Here is a 23,430-nt window from a genome sequence, read left to right as displayed (position 1 = left end):
TAGCTAGGCAGCAAAAAGCTCCAGTTTAGGACAGGAGGTGCTCTTTCCCCTCAGTAGTCTATTTCTGAGGTAAAAAATGTTTTATGAAGAAAATGCTTCTGACAGCAAGTTTATATGGTTCTGTTCCTGAATGTCCCTTGACTGCTTTCTTCTTTCTTTAACAAGTCTGTGTATACCACACATCAAACTTCTGATTTATTTTTACAGCATTACAAATGCAAAACATTTTACACAAAAGATCATTTGTAACATCAGTTTTAATACAGCACGACTACCTTTACTGTACTAAGCATTCATTAGTAGTTGCAGGTATATAAATGTCTTCTTCTGCCTATTTAGATACTTATTACCACAATCACTCAAATACCATCCTAGATACGATGTCAATAGGAAAAGAGAGAGAAACTTTAGTACTTACTGATTTTTGCATATGAAAAAAAAATTTGTTAAGCAAGAGCTACTGTAGAAACAGTTCGTATCTGTCAGGCCTCACAGAACCTCCCTGATTTCTTTTTGAGGGTGTTCCCTCTCCCTCACATAGGAGGCCTTGTCTGTACTTCAAAAATGCCTCAATTATATTAGTGTGGTACAAGCACTCAGAACTTTTTTATATCCATGCAAATACTGTGACTGTGACCTTGTGACCAGGGAAGCCCAAGTAAGTGTTAAGACTTTTCGGTAGTGGCAATAATACATCTATGCAGGATAAAGCTATGAAATTAATGCAGGTTTTAAAATGACAATACATGCTTATCCAACAAAACAGATATTCAGCCATTTATCAGTGTGACTGGGACTAGAGCATCTCTCCCACAAAGACAGGCTGAGAGGTTGGGGCTGTTCAGCCTAGAGGAGAGGAGACCTCATAGCAACCTTCCAGTATGCGAAGGGGCCTGCAACAAAGGCCTGGACTCCTCATCCTGAACTGTAGCGGTAAGAAAGTGAATGGCTTCACACTGAAAAGAACAGTAGATTTCGGTGTTAGGAAGAAATCCTTCACTGTGAGGGTGGTGGTCCACTGGAATAGGTTATCATAATAAACTGGGGCTGCCCCATCCCTGTCTGTTCAAGGCCAGGCTGGATGGAGCTCTGAGCAACCTGGTCTAGTGGAAGGTGTCCCTGCCCGTGGCAAGGGAGTTGGAAATAAATGACCTTTAAGGTCACTTCCAACCCAAAGTGTCCAATGGTTCTATGATTTGACAGAGGGGTGGTGGGAACGTGTGAATATGCCCGGGGATTCTGACCAAACTTTTCAACCTCAAGAGGCCGCACGTTGCCTCACCTGGCCGCAAACCCGCATTGGATTCAGCAAGCCATGAGACCGCCCTGGCTGCCCAGCGAGACGTTCCACGGAGCGCGGCGGAACAGGGGCGGCCCCAGGCCGGCAGAGCCCCGGCCCCGCCCGCCGCTCCCGCCCCGCCGGCTGTGACGGCGCCGGGAAGTGCTTCCGTGTTTCCGCCCGCGGTGTCCGGGGCAACGGGAGTGCGCCGGGAGTGCGCCGGGACCCTCTGAGTGCCCCGTGAGTGGCGGCGGGGGCACCGTGAGTGCGGCGGGGCCCCCTGAGTGCGGCCGGGGGCACCTGCAGCGCGGAGCGGGGCCGGGCCCGGGCGGGAGCGCGGGCCCGGGGGAGGCTGCGAGGCCGGGGCACCGCTTCGCCCCGGGAGCGGGTGGGTCAGCGGAGGGAGGAATGGTCGGGCAAATACCTGTCCCAGAGTCCAGGACTGCGGTTCTGCGTGCTGGAGCTGGGTAAAAACCTCTGTCGTGTTCCCCTTGGGACGGATCGGGGCAGGGGCGCGCCCAGTGACCGCTCTGAGGGGATGGAGGTAGTGAGGGGTACCCCCAGTTCCACTGCCCGGCAGAGCTGCGCTGGGTCAGGGAGCGGTGTCCGGACCGAGGGGTGCTGCGCTGAGCCGACCTCATCTGTTGGACAGAGCCGCGTACGGAGAAAAGGAGTGGGGTAGCCACGGTGCAGAAGTTTGCTAGGATAGAGTCAAACGAGTATTTGACCGTTCCATCATCACTTCTCCGTGCAGCTTCCCCAGTGTGACTGGTCCACGCCTGGAGATGTCGACCCCTCCCCTGGCCGGGGCGGGCATGCCGCCGGGCGCCTTCTCCGGGACGCAGGCTCAGGCTGCCCGGGAGGTGAACACGGCTTCCCTCTGCCGCATCGGCCAGGAGACCGTGCAGGACATTGTGTTTCGAACCATGGAAATCTTCCAGTTACTGAGGAACATGCAGGTGAGAAACAACTGTTTATTTTTATACACTCAACTTGCCATGTTTTTGTCACCGACTGCCGGTATATATAGACTCAGGAGACACCTTAGGATGTTTAGAAAACTTGATCAAAGTGCTCTGAAAAGAAGGATTGATTGAAGAAGTGACTACTACTTTTAATATATTTGCTTCGTCCTGTACATTAAGTGAAAATGGAAATGCTGAATTGTCATTGCCCCCACAATAAAAAAACCTCTATGCTTAGTAACTGTGTTTTATGTATAGTGGAGCCTGTTCATATATTGGTTATGTTTCTCTGTTTATGTTAACATATGAGGAGTAAATTTAGAGGAATTTTCATTGATCTTTTTCTGTAATATTTTCCCCCTAAAACTTTTTTTTTGTTAGGAAAAACAACATAATCCTTATTTGTGTCTGCTTACTGAGAAAACATACAGAAGTCTGTTGTGTTTTCTCTGAGGAGAGTACAAGTTAAATAATCACTCCCACTCCTTCTGTATTTTCATGACTCTTGTGTCAGTGAATTGAGTGGCCTGGGGTTGAGATTCAAAATCTCAGCTTGTCACATATTTAAGCATTGTGAAGACACTCACTGAAAATTCAGAGAGATTGACAATGACCAAAATGTAGAATACATGAGGGTGTTTGATAGCAGTGATTGAGTATATAAAATACATAATTTTGCTAGTAAAGAAAATAAAAATTTTAGTGATTGCTATGGGAAAGTGTGATTGTCTTATTCTAAAATATACAAAAACCTATCTGATATCTTTATTTATTTCACATGACAGAAACTTTACTGTAATATTTTTAATGTTTTGGTTCTCTAAGTTACCAAATGGTGTTACTTACCATACTGCAACATATCAAGACAGACTGGCAAAGCTGCAGGAACATCTCCGTCAGCTATCAATACTCTTCAGAAAACTGAGATTAGTCTATGACAAATGTAATGAAAACTGTGCTGGGCTCGATCCTGTTCCCATAGAAGTAAGTATCTTTATTTATGTATAAATTGCAAATCAGAATAACCACTCTGGATAGCAAATCATCTATCTTCCCCAGTTGCAGAAGACTCATAACAACTTTTAATGATACTGGAATTATTCAGTGGACTGAATTCTGTTTATTAATTAGAGCTTGTTGAAAGATTGTGAGACATAGTGTCTAGTTGACATGGTGTTCTGTCATAAGTTGGACTTGGTCTCAGAGGTCTTTTCCAGCCTAATTGATTCTGTGATCCTGTGAAAGCAAACTTAATTTCAATATTTAACCTTTTTTCCTCTGGCTTCTTGGTACATTTGCCAATTTGTTTCCCCTAGGGAAAAAAAAGAGATCAGGGCAAATTTTTTATAAGTGGGAAAAAGTGAGGAAAAGTCTGCTTCAAGGTCTCACCTGTCAGCCTGACTCCTGAGTGATAAGTATTATTTACTTTCTCTGGCCAATAGTCTGTGCCTCCTTAGTTCTCTCACTCAGCTATTCCTAACCTCCTGGCCAGTATAAACCAAACCTAAATGTGCAGTGGTGATAGAAAAGTTACAATATAAAACTTCGAGGGAGGAGGATTGGCCAAAGTTTTTCTTAATAATACTGCTGTTATTGATAAAGTCTTAAATGCCATCTTCCTCATTGGTTGTTTCTAAATTCTAGTAATACTCTTAAACCCTAGGTTTTGTTACAATCTGAGTTGCTTCTGCTCTGTAATAACCAGAACTTTGAAATTCTTTAATTTCTGATCTCTAGATTCTGAGGCAACTTTATTAATGGACTTTTGATTGTCCATTGAATTTTAATCATATAGGCATTATATTTGAAGTGTGAGTCTCTTAGCTGGAGTAAAGAAATGAAGAAGTCCATTCAATACAGTCCATTCTAGACCACTATTTCAGTTAACAGTTGCTGAGTTTTGACAAGGGTTTCAGAGAAATGTATCTGGAAACCTGACTGCAAGCAAGGGAATAAGTTAATTTTTCCATTTAAGAAAATAAAACTTGTTTTCACAGCGTGTTGACTTGTGTGCAATAACCAAATACTTGTGCCATCTTTAAAAGCTTTACATGTGTCTTTTTTTCCCATATCAATGGAATGATGTGGGGTTGGGTTGGTTTTTTTCTGTAACTTTTCACATTTTTTCCCATTATCAGGATGGAAAGGAATCTCCATAGAGAAGAGAAGTAGTCACTTCAGGCTTTTTTAATGCAAGGTTTCACTGATAACTTAGTCACAGCAGAGTTTTTTATTGATAGTTGGGTTATTTTTTTTAAAATGTTCTAGTATTTTCTTCTCTGAACTTAGTAGATGCCTGCCTCCTCATGTTTTTTTGGTTAGAGTGAATGACAGTGGTACACCATTTTCATTGGATCAGTTTTCTTAAATTTTTCTTCCAGTAGTTCAATAATAGTCTCAATTGTATTATTTAATGGCCAATATTCTAACCATGTCTTTACAGAATATCAACAAAACTCTCTTTTTTTGCACAGTCAAAAGAAATCCATACCTACTAGTATTGCTTATTCCATTATTATTGATATAAATGTTTTAATACATTTTGTTAATGTGTACTAATATGTAATAGGTATTATTAACTTTCTGTTAACCAACATAGCAAGTGAAGGACATCTGCCTACAAAGATTAAATTTCCTGCTTCTTTTGTGTATTAGGTATAGTTCTGCTTGTCTTTGTAGGTTTGTTTTTTGTTTTCTGTGGTTTTTTTCTATCACCTTTTCTGAAAGATAGGGAGGTTTTTGAAGGAAATGTTCTCCTTTGAGTGCTACTTTATTTTTCCATTAGAGAGAGTTTTTTCCAAGAGCATATAGCAGCCCCACTACTTCCTCTTTAGGGTCTGCAAATGTAGTAAGTGGTCAACATTTGGTGCTTTTTCACAGCACAGTTTAATGTGGTAGCTTTTGTCCATTTTGCTAAGCTTAAAAAGAATGACTGCAAGCATTTTTGTGAAGAAGAAAATTATATTTTTACTGGGTTAAATCAAAGTAAGCTTTCCATCAGAGTGGTGAAGGCACTGAATGCTTTGTAATATTACACCCCAATCTAAGTAAGAAGTTAATATGCACTTGATGAGCAACTTGCTCCCAGGCTTTTAAACTTATGTCTTCTTCCTCACTTTTATCAATATTAGTCTTCCATTTGTCTGTAGTGTGATGTAAACACTGATGTAATTTTGCATAGTTCAGGATAGAAGACACAATCTCAGGCTCTGGATTTCATGGATCTATTATCTTTTAAGAAAATGTTAGCAGCTTGGGAGTGTTTTGACACAGAACAAGTATTTGTTTTGTATCTAGTATGCTTCTTTTTGATTTTTTTTTTTAGGAAAGAAACATTTAATAGTATTCATTAAGAAATTCTGCATCAAGGAATTTTGGCATTGTTGAAGCTTACAAAAAAAGACCGTGCACTGTGGTCTTCTACAGCCTAAACCAAACTATGATTCTGTGTGTCTGAGCAGGTCACGGTGAGAAATACTTACAGAAAAACTCATTTTAGGGAACTGTGGGCCTAGTCTTAAGAGTAGCCAAACAGAGGCTCTAGCAAGTCAAAACTAGAGTATTAACTAAGTAGCTACATAAAGCCAGTAACATTTATGTTCAGTATATCACTGGAATGCTTTATCATAATGATAACTTCATGTTAGTGGTTTTTATTTCTTAGTGTCGAATAGTAAATTTTCAAATCCCAATCTGCAGAATTCAAAACTACAAGGGTTATCTATGATAAACATCTTAAAATGGAAAGACTGGCTTCTGCCTGCAGTTATAAAATTTCTTTGGTCTAGGTTTGGTAATGTGTGGGATTGTGTCTTTCTGAAGCACATTGTTTTCCTGGAGAACCAGCTGAGGTCATTGCAAGGCCTGTAGGTTTGAGGTGGCAAACAGGCTTGTCTCCACTTTCTCTTGGGCAGTTAGAACCTGTGGAGAAAATGGTAGTATCAGATGTACTTCCTGGATTTGATTTTTTCTTTTTTTCTTTTCTTTTTTTTTTTTTTTTCCTCTAAAGCTGATGTTTCTTGTCTTCACAGCAACTTATTCCGTATGTTGAAGAAGATGGCTCCAAGCATGATGATCGTGGTGCTGCAAGTCAGCTTCGTTTTGCTAGTGAAGAGAGAAGGGAAATCATGGAAGTAAATAAGGTAACAAAGTTGAAATTAATTTGCATAAAATGAGAAATGTCATTTTCACATTACAAAGCCTAAATTTCTAGATTGCTGTACTAGAATGTGTGATGAGTACCATCAAAACTGGAGATAGATACTTTTTATTTATAAATACTGCAGTACTGACCTTTTAGTTAAACAACTATTTTTTAGCTGTACCTCTGGCAGTAGAGTTTAGGTTTCCTAACAATTTTAACTTGTGTCCCTTTTAAAGCAGACATATATTCTTATGAATGTAGTGTGTTAAGTTTATGTGTACCCCCTAGATATTGACAGTACAAACTGAGTTAAAGTGCCCGTTGAACTTATTTATCTTCAGAATTTACCTTAGGTGTTAAAATAATTGGTATTGAATACCAGATGTGTAAATATTATTACAATTATATGAGTTGGTAAAGAATTTTCAGGGCTACCTTCTGTATTTTGACAGTTTGAGGAAGACTGTTCCTCTTGTAAAGAGGAACATTTCTTGAATCTTGGCACATTCAGAAAAAAACATATTATTAATTATAAATGTTAAATGAGTTAAAATGTTAAATTTTCGGTTTGAGTGGCATTGTGCAACTGGGTACAAATACTGAAGAGGGATTCAAATCTAAAAATAATTATGCTGTAGTAAAAGCTAATGTAATATGGAGACTAAAAATACATAGTTTTACCAGACCACAATTTTGAACATTGTTTCTTCAATCTGTAAAGTACAAAGATAAGATTAATTAAATATTTCTATAGCTGTAATATCTGCAAATGCTCAGTAAAAAGGAGCTATAATCTACAAAAAAAACAGAACAAAAGAAATAAATGAATAAAATTTTTATTTGTGGAATGAATAATTGATGGATTTTCAGCTTTTAAAATACTTCCAATGTTTTAATTTGTCTTCCACAATCACCATGTACTGAATTTTTCATAACCCGTTTATTTAGAAAAATGCATGTTTATTGTACAGGAGAAAATGAGGACTACGTGAATGTAGAGAAATGCAGTTGTCAGCTCTCCTGTTGTAATCTTTCTCTTCAGTGCTGATGTAGCAGGGTTGTATATATTATATTGTATGTAATGTTGTACCTTGAATTTATGCACATTTATTTGCAATCTTTGACTATTAATAAGCTTAACTGTCCACATTTGCAGTGGTTTTAATAGTTCTAAGACATGGTTTTGCCCTTGTTGTTGTACTTCTATGCTAATATGGTTTTAAACCTCCTTGGTGTGATCTTGTGAAAATAATTTCATAAATTTTTATGAAGAGTTCTGAACCTTAAAAAGGTTGATGGTGTTACAGGACCATTGGTAGCAAACTGGTAATTAAGAATGCATTGAAATCTTCACGTAAATGTAGGCTGAAATCCTGTTTTTATACTTTTATAGTACAATTATAGAAACTATATTTTATAGTATAATTATAGAAATTAGCCTAGTCCTAATTTCTAGATTTTCCACAGTAAATCTTCCCAAGATAGTTGAACTTTCTCTGGTATTCTTGTGGACAAATACTTAGTAACTGCAAGAAAAGAAAGTTAAACTTCCTGTTCTTTGAAAGTTCACTGATTTTTAGTTTTGTCTCCCTCCAGTTGTAAAAGCACATCTACTACCATTTTCAAAGTTCAAATTTTGATACATTACAGACTAGGAAATGCTTTTATGACTAGAAATATATATTCTTTTTTGTTGTTCTTTTTTTTGCAAAGAAAAATCACTAGAATCAGATAATTGTTCTAATTTCTAATACTGGTTGCTGGGTTCAAGGAGGGTTTGCTCTGGTTCTTAGCTGGCATACCTGACAGCTCTTCAGTCCTTTCTAGTGTATAATGTCCACCTCCAACTCTATTTGGTGGATTAATTTTGAGAAAATTTCAGTAATACAAAATGTTGATGAAAATGCTGTGACAGGGAAACCAACATGATAGTTAAAGAAGCTTTTTATATTCTTCACCAAATCTTTTCTTCCCTCAACCCCTTGTTCTTTTCTCACCTAATCGTTTTTGCTGTGATAGGCATTCTTTTTTTCAGTCTTGCATGTTATCAAAAGATACCAAAAAATCAGTATTGCAATAACCCAAGACTTCGACAGTATTGTAATATTTGAATTAGTTCTTAGACCTGCCATGGATATATCTCTTAATTTTGCCCTTCTTGCTGTGTTATCCCAGCCAGTCTGATTTCTTTAGTGGCTCTGGATGTATGTCAAAGACACTGACTGCCCCACAGTGTGGAGCACTACCAAAACTAGTAGTAGCTCTTATCAACCTTGTGGATCATATATTCTCACACAAAAAAAGCCTTCATTCCATGAGCCACTGACTTGAAAAACAGCAGCTTTGCTTTGCTACTGCAGGTGTCTGGGAAGGGAGCATCCTCCGTGGAGGAGGAGGGGACATCAGGTACTTCTGTACTCACCTTCTCTTTCATGGGGCAGGAGAACCTGTTGATGTTTCAGAGTTCCTAAAACCTGCAGGAGCCTTTCGTGTTGGTTTGCTGAGACACCGTTTGGTCTTATTTAGTCATTCTGCTATGTTAGAGTCACCTTTTAGGTCAGAAAGTTTAATGTGCTGACCTTGGCTATGTAAGTACTTGTCTGTTAATTTAAAATATAGATTAGTTTACAAGGCAATGAATTTCTGTCCTAGCAATTCAGTAGTAATTAGCAACTGTAGATTTAAATAAAACCGATTAAGCTTTATCACACAAGGGAGTTTGGCCCACAATAAGAAGCTTGTACCATTATTACAAAACAAACCATTTCTTGAACACTTGACTACCTGTCGTGGTTGCAGGGGGAGGTCAGTTTTTCCAGGGGGATGTGGGCAGGCCAATCAGTGATCAGCTTTTCTGCTGGCACCTGGATTGGTCACTCGGAGGTTTGGACACGCCTCTGAGGACACAAAGAGTTAAAAGCAGGACCCCAAGGGGGTTCGGCCTCTTTTGGATTCTGGTTTAAGCGGAGAGAGGTCTCAGGTCTCCTTCCCCTGCCCAGCCACGAGGCTGGGTGGGGGAGGGGAAACACATGGTCGGGCTCAGGTAAGCCAGAGCCCCCGGGGGGAGAAGAGAGTGGACAGGACTGGAACTGAGCTGCCCCGTCCAGGATGGAGGGGTGGAAAACTGTGGAAGTGCCTTCTGTGTGTGCTCACCCCCCTCCCCCCCCAAACTCCGGGAGAAGATGCCCAGCCACGTGGGGGTTGCCGAGCCTGGGAGTGCCTCAGCCTGCACCCTGCCAGAGATAGAAACTGTTAACCCTTGCTTGGCAGAAAGAAACTTTTCTTAGACATTGATTCTCATGACTGGTGGTTTCGGAGAGAGGGAAGCGGCCTGGGACCAAGATGATAAAGCATAATTGGAAGGAACCCGATGGGCAAAGAATGAGAGGAGTAGCTTTCTGAGCTGGACTTTTCTTGCATAATGTCAGCCATAGACTGAATTTAAGTCTCTTTTGAACATAAACTGCATTTTGGGTGGATACAGCTGCCCCTGCTTTTGTTACAGTGACTGGCACTTGAAGAGTGGAGCGAGCAGAGAAGAGAGGGGGAGGGTGAGGTGGCGCCCTCTGCCCTCAGGGCAGACCTGCTCCTGGAACCCCGGCCCCTGGGTAAAAAGGGGAGAGCTCGGCATGCAAGTATCCTTAAAAGAGCCCTGTATGCAGCTTTGGCCTATGGACAGCAGTGAGAGCGCTGGACATGGGAAAAAGAGAGTGTCACCCTGGCAGACTTCTCCGGGCGGTGCCACGGGTGACATGGAAACACATAAGGGGTGGACCCGTGTTTTCTGAGGAACAGTCTGTGGTGCGAGAGAGACTCCTCTCTCCCTTGCTGAATTGAAGATTGGTTTTTTTTTTGAGTGGTGATTGTTTGATCTAAAACCCAAAGGTTTGGTCTGTGAAGAGTAATGTGTGGGGGGTGGAAACTGGGAGAAGAAATGTTCTGAGAAGTTTTTATTTCTGTCTCTGTGTGTGTTTAAGAGATTTTCTGTCTCTGTTCTTATGTAATGTAATGAAGTTTTGGTGGGTTTTTTTGTTTTGTTTTCAAGATTTAAGCCTGCTCTGCTCTGTTCCTGATCACATCCCACAGTAGTTGTTAGGGAAAAAACATATATTCATGGGTGCATTAACATCTGGCCAGTGCCAACCCATGACACTACGTCTATCTCTTGTCTTAAACAATTCTCTCCTGCAGTTCCCAAAAATGTAGCTTATTCTTTTTTATCTGTATATGCTTTCTGTGCTTGTAAATTGTTGAGGTGATTGACTTTTTTTGGAATAAATTACTGTTCCAGAATCAGTTTAGCATTTGAGTTGGTCTTCTTGTACATGTCTTGATCCAGTTTTCATTGAAATCAATCTATTTGCAGCAAGTGGAAGATGTTACCAAGATTTCCTCTCTTCTGTTCATGTTTTTCGAGTGTTTAATATTCTGTCTATTCCGTTTTTTACCTTTTAAGTGTAGAATCATTAATACTATTTTCAAGATGTCAGGCTCACCTTCAGTCTGTGATCCTGTAGTACATTTGACAGAACTTGAAACAGAAATACCATATCAAAAATTGAGAATGATTCAGTCTGTTTTGCTGCCCTGTCAACTGTTTTCTTTACTGCTGGCTTTTAGAAACGGAGCAAGTACAGCTTAGGTTTCATTCATGCTGTAGGTCTGGTGTGAATGAAGCACTTAGGAAAACCTTCACGTAATTAATAGTGTAAGTACATTTGTGTGAAAACAAAAAAAAATTAGAATTTGGATATTCCAGGTGGCTCTTTAGAAAACAATCATATTTGATATTCTTAACTAATGTTTGTTAAGTGTTTAACAATGATCTTGCTAAGAGAGAAAAAGACAATCTATATGTGTCTTGGTTTGAAAGACAGATATCTGCTAGGAAGGGGCAGGACCTCCCTAGAGATGGAGAATTCAAATCCCCTCCCTCCAAATTACTCCAATTAAAAGGAAGATTAAAGGAGTTTTCAGGCAGAGGTATGGGGGTAGGAATAACAGTTCTTTACTAGTATATATGACAAAACGACAAACAAACAACAACTACAGCATCAATAATAAACAGAACCAAGAACCTTGAGGGCTTTCTTTTACAAAAGCCCAGAGCAGTTTGATCTGGGTGCCCCTGCAGGACTCCGAGAGGCCGAACTGGAAGGAAGGAATGTCCCGGGCTGGTGGATGAGATGAGGAGCTCTGCGCTGGCAGCTGGAACAGCAGGGGTGTCCCGGCAGGGCTGGGCAGGGCAGGGCTACAGAGTAGCAGGAGAGCCTCAAAGGTCCGAAGAAGCAGCGGCGGTGGTGGGAGAGGCTGGAGAAAGCGAGTTCAGGATTCCCGGGTACACAGCAGATGACGATAGATTTCCCAGGATGAGGCAGAGGCAGAGGGCAGCCTGACCGTCCTCCTCGGCGCTGAGAGCAAGAGTGCCTCCCCCTCTCCCTCTGAGGGACACTCCCAGGGACTCAGAAACAATAGGTGTAGCTTCGTGCTGCTATATCCCTCAAGCACTCTTTTTGTTCTGACTAAGTAGTCATTAAGGCTTCTTGGAAACTTATGGGAAAAAATTCTGTGAGAAGAGGAAAAAAAAAAAAACCAAACCCAAATCTAACCCCCAACAATATGACAGACTTTTAAGCTGTAACAAGTTTAGCTCTGGGCTTTATTTGATAGCACAACCATTGTGCCTTGCAGCTGATGCTGTTTAGGACTATGCAGATAACCTAAAATCCTTTTAAACTACCTTTCACACTATTTTCATGTATCCTAATCAGTTTTATATGTGTAGAGTCCTTTTTCATCCAAAATATCGGTGTGCACCAAGGACCACTTTGGCAAGAGGGGAGGAATTTGTTACTTGGACACCTTCTGGGCAGATTAATCTGCACTGGAAACAATGCCATGATTTTTTGACTACCCAAACTGACTCTGCAATGATGGAATCAGAGGACTTTAGGCTCAGTGGGAGGTCTGGAGATGATCTGGTTCAGCCCCCAGTGCAAGACAGGGTCAACCAGCAAAGTTGGATCCAGCTGCTCCAGGTCATGTCCATGCTCCAGTATTTCAAATATCTGTAAGGATAGAAATTCTGTCTTTTCTGGGCCCTTCTTAAGGGGTGACTTTTACTGTGAAAATTTTCCTAATGTTGCGTTTGAATTTTCTTTGTCATAACTTGTATATTCACTCTCCCTCATCCTTTTCCTGTGTATACTTCAAGAAGAGTCCAACTTTGTCTTTTCTGTGAACTTCATTAGGTGGCTGAAGGCAGCACTGTGATCCTGCCCTATGGCCTTCTCTGCTTGAGATTGTACAAACACAGCTTTAATTGTTATGGTGGCTTTCCACTAGGCATTTTCCAGTATGATAGAGCTTTGTATTGATGCCCAAATTTGACATCATTGTCCAGAGCCAAATAGAGTAGAATATGAGAGGTACTCACCTGACCTGAGAGGTACATTCTTGCTGATATAGGGCAGAGTGCAGTTTGTCTTCCATGTTGCAAAAAAGATCTGCTGATGACTCAGGTTAAACTTGTTAAAAGGTATCAAAAAGGACCTCTGATCCTTTTCTGCAAATTCCATTTCTATTCAATTAGCCTTCTGCCTGTGCTGTATGAGTTTATTCTGTGTGCAGATGTAGGATGTTGCTTTAATTGAAGTTTCTGAGGTAGGTGTTGACCTGCCTTTCCCACCTGTTGAGGTCCCTCTGAATCCAACATCCCACCACTGGATGTATTTTTCACTTTCCCCAGTTTGGCATTGTTCACCAATTTGATAACTTCAATAAGGTGGTTAGGTCATTAAGTGTGGGTTAGTCATTAATGAGGATATTAAGAATATTCACCTTAATATCAATCCTGAGAAACTTCAAGAGTGACCAGCTAGCATGTGGTCTTAGTACTGATGATCCCAGCATTTAGAATCCCATAGTCCAGCCAGTTTTCCATCAGCCCAGTAATTCACCTATCCAAACCACATCTCTCCAATTTGTTCAAAGGCTGAACCCTGACTAATGAATGGTTTTACTTTATGAAAGTGAAGAAAATGTCCTGCTCTCCCCTTGCCACACAGCCAGTCATTTCTCAGTAGAAGGCTGTCATGTTGGTCAGGCACAAGGCATCTTTGGGAAATGTACTATGACTGTTCCCAGTTACAGTATCATTATGTGTCTGGGTATGACTTTACAGAAGGATTTGCTGCACAGTCTTTCTGGAGTCAGGAGTTAGGCTGAATAGCTTGTAGTTTTCTGGACCCCCCTCCTTGTCTTTCTTGCAAATGAGATGAAATGTTTCCTTTTTCATCAGGATCATATACTCCCTCTCCAACAGAAAACTAGGTAGAGTGGTCTTGTTATGTCATAAACCAGCTTTCTCAGCATTTTTTTATTTTGTATTTTTATTTTTGTATATTTTTGTATTTTTTTTATTTTGTATTTTTATTCCAGATGTATTTTTATTCCAGATAATAAATTATTTCCTTTTCAGTTTTGTATAAAATGTTGCACACAAAATTTTTCACATTGCATCCTGTATAAAAACCATGCCATCCTTACAAAGTTGAAAAAAATTAGGAAAAGGTGAGCATAAAGCTGCCTGTAAAATCCCAATTGTCCCCCTTTGTCCTCATGTAGATTTATATATTATACAACCCTTACTGCATTATCACATCTGGTTTCTCTTCCCTCCTTCCCACTTTCTATTCTGGAAGAGTCCTTTGAGCTGTTCTGCTTTTGTGGCAGATCAGACTATTTAGATTGAATCAGTATTGTAGTAAATAAGATTATAAAAATCCTGGTTTGTGTATTGCGTAACTGGCATTAGACTATTGAGTAAGCAGGGAATTTGGGAATGAGAAGGAAGGATTTATCGTGTGTAGTGAGTAACTAACTAAGGCAGCTCTTGGGAGCTGAATTTTTTTTCTTTGCCACAAATTATCTGTGGTAGTTGTTCATTCTTCCCCTTATGGCTCATGGTGGCTTTGAATATGTGGGAAGCTGTTAAAATACGAAGCTGAGAGATGAACATGAATCTTAAATGTCTTTGGACAAAGTTGGCAGCACTGCAGTTTTATCTGCAGTGTTCATGTGACTGAGTTTGCCATCTGTAACTGAGGATCATAGATCTGTGGGATTTTCATATTAAGAATGGGGATGTAACACTGAGAAGTGTGGTGGTGAAGCACCTTGGGGAATGAATAATTCCACTACAAGCTACAGAGCTTAGATGGTACTCAGTAAATAAGACCTTGGACCTCATTGTAGAATGATAAATAATTGGTATGAAGCAAACATCCATCTATTTGAAGGAAGGTGCTTATTCCTCTCAGAACAACAGATCGGTGGATAAATACAACCCTGTCTGGGTCAGTAGGTGAAAAGTATTGAACTTGCATCAGGGCACAGGCTGTTGCTGATGCATCTGTTTGTTTCAGGAACACAGGTTACACATGCAGAGGGAGCAGTTTTCCTTTCCGCTGTCAGGGGAGGTGCAAGGCAGAAAACTCAGTTTCTCCTTTCTTCCAAGTGAGAACAGTCATGCCTGTGGATGACATCAGGAAAAGCTGTAGATGCTGGACAGTGACTGTGTTAATGTTTAATTGCACAGCAGTTACTGTATTAGTAACGAATAATTTTTATCCCTTTGGAAAAAGCTATAAATAGATTGATACATGAATTTAGTGTGATGGAAAATGAGCCTTGCTATCAGTTGAGCAGCCGTAAGTTAAGACACCACTTGGCAGCTTTAAGAGAGTTCAAGCAAAGTGTTGAGGGCACTTTTTCCATCATATTTTTTCCAGCTATGTGCATATAACATATGGTATATGTATATAACTTTGTAATAGTCTCTTGACTACCAAAGGAAAAAAGAAAAGATCAGTTTTTTCCACCTTCATACTTCAGAGATTTCATTATGAAGGATTAATTTTAAAAAAGAATGGTATAAATGTCACCTTCCTATTACAAATATGTTTCTGTGGAAATTCTTGGGCTTGACTTACCTGGAAACATGGAGGCCACGGTCACCTTCTCAAAGCTTTCAAGAATCACTTCCCACAGCAGTGCAATGGTCAGAAAGAGTAACGGGAGTATTGTGCCCACCCCTAGGCTCCTCAGCACAGGAAAGACATGGATCTATTGGAATGGGTTCAGAGGAGGGCTACAAAAATTATCAGCAGGATGGAACACTTCTCCTGTGAGGAAGGGCTGAGAGTTGAGGCTGTTCAGTCTGAAGGAGAGAAGACACCAGGGAGATCTTACAACAGCTTTTCAGTATGTAAATGGGGCTTATAAGAAAGATGGGAACAAACTTTTTAGCAGGGCCTGTTGTGATAAGGTAAGGGGCAATGACTTTAAACTAAAAGAAGGCCAATTTAGATGAAATATAAGAAAGAAATTTTTAGGCTGAGGGTGATGAAATAGTTGTCCTGAGAGGTGGTAGATGCCCCATCCCTGGGAACATTCACAGCCAGGCTCAACTGGGCTCTAAGCAACCTGATTTAGTTAAAGATGTCCCTGCTCATTGCAGGGTTGGACTAGATGACCTTTCAGGAAGGTCCCTTCCAACCCAAACTGTTCCATGATTCTATACCCCTGGGAAAGAACGTGGTGCAAGTTCTCTGTAGTAGAGTCTTACTCAACAAAGTAAACATTTTTTTTTTATTTTGCTAAGATTTATGCAAGTAAAGGTACTCTGGTTATTAATATTTAATGTTACACCGAGACACTGAGATGTCCTTCTGGCCTGTACTGCTGTAGATGAATGGAGCAGGTAAAAACCATAGCTGGCACAGCATTCAGGAGAATGGTCTTCAATACAAGATTTTCAAGATGGGGACAGATCTTTGCTTGCTTTTTTCCTTAATCAGGAGGAGAGCCTGTACAACTTAGACAAGTACTGTTGATGTTTTTTCCAAGTACCACTTGGAGTATGATCTTACTCTTCCACAGGTTTACATTTTTTCCTGAAGAAGGGATTTCTAACAAATGGATTGAGTGCAGCATAATGACTCACAGTGTTGTTTTAGTTTTAAAATTTGAAGGATACATGAACTGAAAATGAGGAGAGAGACGAGCACTGTGTAAAAGGAGGTTCTGATACATCTCTGTAAGTTGTGAATTGGTCTAGCAGCACTGATTTCTAATGAAATGCAAGTGAAGCAAGAATAGCTTCTAGTAAAAAATTTATTTCAAAGTTGAAATTACTGTGTCCTGCTGAATTCAAATCTTTATGAAACATGGCAGGTTCCTTATGGCAGCTTTTGTTCCTTTTCATTTTCTGGATGTATGTTATGGTTCTCCCTCTTCATTTCATTTATGTGGGTTTTGTGCGTCAGTAAATGTTTTCATAAATGACCTGACCTAAGCCAACTAAGGACTTTTTGGTTACTGGAAGGTGCAGTGCTTGCCAACTCCATCACAAAGGCTATAATGCTCCCAAGGTCAGTCAAAATGGGCCCCATTGAAAATTAATATCACAAATGAAGACCCCCTAGGGTAGGTTTTCAGTCAGATCACTTTTCTGACAGAGAGGGAGTAACAGAAACAGGCCTCACAGATATAATTTGAATTTAGGTCTCTTAAACTCATTATAAACTGCCTCATAGAATTTTCCTGTACCATCTTAAAACAGATAAAAGTCAGAAGCTGTAGCATGTATGTAGGATGAAGTACTTTTTCTTGTTTCATACAACATCTTGTTAATCCCGAGAAGCAGTCTAGAGTTCAACTAAGTCATTTCAACAGAAGGAGGAAAGAGTGGGAGACAACTTGCAAGCAATCTGTTCAAATGAAAATCTGTCACTTCTGCAGAAGCTGCTTAAAGATTTTGCCCATTTCCCAAGAAGGCCATTTCACCTATCTTTTCAAGGTTAGACTTGAGTTGAGATGTTCTTACTGGCTCAGCAAAGTCTTAAGCAGAGGCCAGCACTTCCAGTGGTGCAGAACATATTAATTATGTAGTACTTTGTGGTGTGGACCACTGCCTGTCAAAGATCAGTAACAAAGATCACTGTATGCATTTCAATTAGGACACTGTGCTCTCTGAAGTGGATTTTTTTCCTCCTCTCTTTATTCTTTCAACAGCCTAGCAACCCAGGAATGGTGCTTCATCTTAGATGTTTTTTCTGGCTCCAGAAAAAGTAGAAGAGCTAAGAAATTAGCTCTTCACTAAAGATAATCTTCACTAAGATTATCTTCAGATAAATAAACAAATTTGTACTTCTCGTCCTTACAGATGCTTTGAGAACAGATGAAATCCAGTCTGAAGGTTCCTCTGTCTTGCATCAAATAAAGATCAAACAATTTACAGTGTAATAATACTTTCACAAGAAAGGAAAACAGTATTAGAGAATGAGTTTTTCGGGCATAACTTACACAAAGTTCATGTGAGTAAGAGTATTTAACACTACAGTTAGACATGGATGGAGAGAGAAACAGTCTGCTCAGAGATCAATGGTTATTACTTCTGTCTGTGACTTTAATTACCATCACCAACTGTTCAGCCTTCATTTCCACTGATGAAGGTTTTGAAATGCCTTGAAATGGTGTGGTCTCAATATGATGGAGTTAGAGCTTTCATTGAACTACTGATTTTGATGTAACAGTCACTGATTTCTCTAGGACTGAATGTTGAGGATGGCAAACAGAATTATGTTTAAAAATAACCACAGGTATGAACATGGTTGTTTATTTCATCCCTCTTGTGCTTTCTGAAGCATCAAGATCTTGTACTTAGGACCTTTGGTAGGAAGACCCTTACAATTCTGTCATTTCAGTGCTTTGATAACTACACCCTTCTTAGCTTTCTCTCTTGTCTTTAGTTAGGAGCTGAATCTCTGTACATTGTGAAGTCTTGGATCAGCAGATAGAAAAAAAAAAGAAGCATTAAATAAATGCACATATTTACCTTTAAAACACTTTTTAGCCTGTCAAATGCTTGGTTAGGACTTCCATGTTAGTGCACATGAACTATCCTGCATGTGTTTTTGTATCATTCTTGGGAGTCTAGATCTGAGTGTTGTCTCTTCCAGTGTCCCACAAAAGTCTGTATTCAGGAGTATTTCCCTTACTATGTTCCCCATGTAATTGAAGCCTAATGACCATATTACTTCAGACTGTTTTTACAGGCCTGAAGTGAATAGGCTTCCTTTTTTTTTTTTTTTTTTTTTTTTTATCCTCTGGACTTCTTTCCCAGCTCACCTGCTGACAATTTATAAATATTATTCTGTTGACTGCATCAAAATTCAGGCGAGTAAGTTTCAGGATATTGCTTTGTTTTCTCTCTGTTACAGTAACTTCAGTTGTATTACTGATTTGAGTTGTGCTTTTAAGGTATTGCCTTTTGTGTAGTGCAAATAACAAAGTTGCATCAAACCTGAAACGTTCTGTTCTGTTTTGATGGAAGCAAGTCTTTCCTGTGCTTTCACTTTACTTGGAACTCCAGACTTCCCTAATGAATAAGTAGTTTGATCTCTAATGTTGGAAGGCTGACATCTTACCAAATCAGAATGAAATGAAGGACAAACTGTGTACTGTTGACAACAACCTAACTTCTCAACAGCTTTGTTTTGAGCAGGAAAATGAATAAATGAGACAATAAAGATGGGTATTATTGTGAAACATGAAAGGTTAGGGAAATTGTGTGATGTCTTGATGCCCTGATCTTTATTCTGTAGAGACATGATTTTTAAATTTTAGCTATACAACCAAATAAAAGCTAGTTTGCTGTTCTCCTGTTCCTCCAGATCCTTCTGCAGTTTGTAAAAACAAATATATAATTTTAAAGAATCCAGCATGCTTGGGAAAACCTTTTTCAAGACAGGGGTCTTAATGCATCACAATTGACCTACATCACAGAAGGTCTTGATTTGTTTCACCTCTGTGCTTTGTTCAAACTTGTAATGTTAATGCCTCATTTTTCTCTAAACCAAATTTATAAAACACATATTCACATAAATTTACCTGCTCCCCAAGTTCTTTCTTCCAGCTTAGATTGCTCTATTTTAGACTTTTCAAAGTGATGACTGATGCCCGCAAACTTCCACCTTTTGAAGGTGTCAGGTGTTTTGATAAAAGGCTGCTGTGAAATGAAGCAGCATTCCCCCTCTAGCAATGGTCCTTAACTTTTGAGGCTTTCTTGTATTTTTAGGATAGGCTTTAAAAGGGATGTATTATCTCACTGACAACTGAGAAAAAGATTCATATAGTATTTCATAGCACTGTAACTTTTGTTGAATTTTTGAGTGCACTATTTGAACTGATCACAAAATAAACTTCTAATAAACTCTTCCCACAGAAACTGAAACAGAAAAATCAGCAGCTGAAGCAGATCATGGATCAGTTACGAAATCTTATTTGGGACATAAATGCCATGTTGGCAATGAGGAACTGAACAAGGAAAATCAAACTTTGTAACAGAAGAAGATACAAATCTGTTCGGATGTACTTCACTTCCTTCTAAGAAGCAACATGTTTTTTCCACAATTACATTGCAGTAATGTTCGAAGCATCTTCAAGATTAAAATGTTGGGTCATTTTGTAGTAATGTAAATGGTGTCGGGTTTGTTTTTATAGAAGATTCATCCTAGGGGTTTTACTTGTGTGATTCTGCTGTACAGCCTCAGTAATTTACAGTAGAAGTTTGGATTGCTATGCAGATTGGGAGTTTTATAAATAAAGTGTTTCTGGATTTTCTTTATAATACAATAACAAATTATAAAAACATATGTTTATATGCCATTCTACAATGCAAATAGCCTTTACAGACAGGAAAGTTGCTCCAGTAAGCTAGAGAGCTGAAATCAGCCGTCAGGTACTGCAATTCGGTCTGCAGTATTTTATATATTATATGCAGTGCAGAGCAGAGCAGAGCAGGACAATCCCCTCCCTTGCCTGGCTGGCGATGCTGCGCCTGATGCCCCCCAGGACAGGGTTGCCTTCCTGGCTGCCAGGGCACTGCTGGATCATGTTCAACTTGCCATTGACCAGGTCCTTTTCCACAGTGCTGCTCTGCAGCCTCTCATTCCCCAGTCAGTACACACAGCCAGGGCTGCCCCATCCCAGGTGCAGAATCCAGTCTGGCCTTTGTTAAACGTCAGAAAGTTGGAGATTGCCCAACCCTTTAATTTGTGGAGGTCTCTCTGCAGGGTCTTTCTGACCCCAAGGGCGTTGACAGCTCCTCCCAATTCAGTCAAATCAACAGACTTACTCAGTATTCCTTCCAGTCCTGCGCTGAGGAGCACAGGGCCAAGGATGGAGCCCCATGGAACCCCACAAGTGACACTCACCAGTCTGATTGCCCCATTCACTGTAATGCTTTGCACCCAACCCATCAGCCAGTTGCCTATCATGTAACACAGTTCTCCAGCTGTGTGCTGTACATTTTGTCCAGAAGGCTTCTGTGACAGACAATATCCAAAAGCTTTGCTGAAGTCCAAAAAGATTACATCTGCTGGCTTTCCTGGATCGACTAGGTGGGTTACCCTGTTGCAGAAGGAAATCAGGTTCAACAAGCAGGACTTCCCCCTCATGAAGCCATGCTGGCTCTGAACAGCTGTGACCAGTAGTGTATTTCTGTAGCATTATGTATGGCTGGAATACTTTGGGTTTACCAGAATGCACTGAATAAAGACCTCTTTGATCTTTTCCCTATGACTATCACTCCTAGTAAACTTTGGAGTATATGAGCAGTTCATTATTTTGAGTTAATCATTAACCTTCATCTTTCTTTGTTCTAACTTTTTTACTCATCACAATTTTTGTTTGCCCTGAAAATTATCTTGAAAATTTTTGTTATCCACAGATGCTGCCAGTGTACTATGTATCTCTCCAGATGAAAAAATACATAAAACAACAGTTGCAGTATAAATCCATAGGGCACTTTACTCTTAGTATTTGTCAGGTTGAAAACTAACCATCCTCCTGAGTTGCTTCTTGTGTATCACTTTTAACTTTTCTTCCATGCCCAGTCAGACTCCATAGTAGTTTAGTATGAAAGACTTGTTCAGAACCTCTTGAAGCATCCAGTTAAATGGTATCCTTTTAAAAGCTGTCATTTTGCAGTCTGTTGGTTTGATACTGAATGCTTACTGATTTGAGATTTCATGGATTTTGAAATGTTACACTGATTTTCTAGAGTCATAGAAGGGTTTATGTTGGAAGGGACCCTGAAGATTGTCTTGTTCCAGCACCTCTGCCACACACAGGGTTGCTCAGAGCCCCCTCCAGCCTCACCATGAACACTGCCATGGATGGGACATCTGCAGCTTCGCTGGGGAACCTGTCCAGTGTCTCACCACCCTCACAGGTGTTTTGTTGTTCTATCAATTTCTTTAATTCTGATTTTTAATTCAACCCATTTATCTATTCCTTGAGGTAAAAATGGTAACAGATGTGGTAATAGACCTTATCACACCTGGTTAACAATATATGACTTTTCCCTGAAAATAGGTACAATATAGTTGTCTTTTGTTTCTCTTTTTAAAGGTTGTAAATATTAACAGATGAATGGATGTCCAGTCTTATAGTTGAAAACAAAGTGTTAGAAAATGTTGATTTTGATTAGTTTACCTGGTATTGAAAGTGGTCTGTATGTATGACAATACTTAGATGTTATTAGATGTCAAAACATTTTACAAATAAGATCTCTCTCTTTTCTCCCATGTCACAAATGCAAGAGTAGATATCTTACTCTGTAGCAAAGGCTGCAGCAGAATTGTTTGTTCCCTGTTTAGATTCACCAGTATGGCAGATTTGCTGGTCAGAAATAATAGTTTTTTCTGCAGCTGTGAGAGTCATAACTATTCCATATGCAAAGCTTTTGAAAAAGAGATGACTGCAAGTAGAGATTTTACTTTGTTGTTGGTTTAAAATGCAAATGCATTTTTCTATTTGCAAGCTGTAGTGGCAGCTTTCTGTTTAGTGCATGCATAAGCAGGCAAGCAGCCTAGAAGAAGTATTTGAAGTGGATTTTGAAATGGCACCATCATCTTAATTATGAGTGTAAAATTCTCAGTTCTTTATATTTTTGTTCTATTTTTAGAACAATTACGGAAAATGGAGATTAGTCTAGACTTCACTATACTGCTCATATAGCATCTAGGTCTTCTTACTGAATGTGTTTAAAGTTTGGTGACTTTTTTATTACACACAAACAGTACAGAAGTAACCTAAAATGTGAGTAAGAGTGCAGCTATTGCAAGTAGATGTCTGGGTGATAAAATATTCAGCTTTCTCTCTGCAGCTACTAGCAGTAGCCAAGGTCTGTACTACAGTTTTTCATCCGGAGAGAAGGGAAACACTTCAAACCACTACCAGAATAGATGGGCAGTAGCTAAATTGCAAAGTGCAGAAATAGACAGAATTGTAAATTATCACAGTAAATACTGTCAAAACAGGACTGTGCAAGGTGTTGGACCAAAACCATACACTTTGACTTACACAGATGAAAGTAAGGGTAGCAAACATAATTCAAATGCTATCAGATCCATGAATAAGTACAGGATTTGGCCAAGAAGATGACAGTTTTAAGAAAAGTGGCGATTCCTCAGCTGTGAAACACTTGAATGAACTACTGGGCATCAACATGTGCTGAAATTTAATATTTTATTAATGCTAACTGAACTTTAACTGCTGGTTAATGAAGTGATACCAGATGAAGTATTTACAAATACCAGTAAAGCAATACAAACACAGATGTTTCAGTGTTTGGTTTATGTATCATTGACTGTTACATTATTATATATATCATTGAAATTATCTTCATGCTTCTGGCGTTTCCCTACTTTCCTCACCAGGCTGGTGGCTCTCAGAATTGCTGCCTGCAACAGTGCTGGACTTGCTGTCCCTCCTGCACACACAGAGCTCTGACTGGCTCTGGAATTCCCCCCTCTTCACTTTGAGTGTATTTTTCGTGTTACTGGTAATAAGTATAGCTGCTTACTAATGGTTTGACTCAATGATGACAAAAGTCTTTTCCAACTTTAATTACTGTATGATTCTGTGGCTATTTTTATATTTTTGATAAGGAAGAAGCTGGATAAACATGCTGA

At 39.7% G+C, this 23,430-nt stretch overlaps 1 protein-coding gene across 2 annotated transcripts; it reads left to right on the top strand.

Moving 5' to 3' along the window:
* Positions 1 to 1,396: 1,396 nt before the first annotated feature.
* Positions 1,397 to 23,073, top strand: MED30 (mediator complex subunit 30). 2 transcript variants are annotated; one of them, XM_063422474.1, is made up of 5 exons: positions 1,397 to 1,519; positions 2,034 to 2,238; positions 3,070 to 3,228; positions 6,276 to 6,386; positions 19,677 to 23,073. In XM_063422474.1, exons 2-5 carry the CDS (start codon positions 2,065 to 2,067, stop codon positions 19,770 to 19,772), a joined length of 540 nt encoding a protein of 179 aa, XP_063278544.1. In that variant the 5' UTR covers positions 1,397 to 1,519; positions 2,034 to 2,064; the 3' UTR covers positions 19,773 to 23,073. The 2 variants fall into 2 exon arrangements, with proteins under 2 accessions (XP_063278544.1, XP_063278638.1); XM_063422568.1 differs by having other exon boundaries at positions 1,423 to 1,540.
* Positions 23,074 to 23,430: the final 357 nt, after the last annotated feature.

Source organism: Prinia subflava, chromosome 1 (genome assembly GCF_021018805.1).
Source record: "Prinia subflava isolate CZ2003 ecotype Zambia chromosome 1, Cam_Psub_1.2, whole genome shotgun sequence".
NCBI classification, from domain to species: Eukaryota; Metazoa; Chordata; class Aves; order Passeriformes; family Cisticolidae; genus Prinia; species Prinia subflava.
Note: the sequence above shows the minus strand (reverse complement) of the source record. Positions and strands in the feature narration are given on the sequence as shown.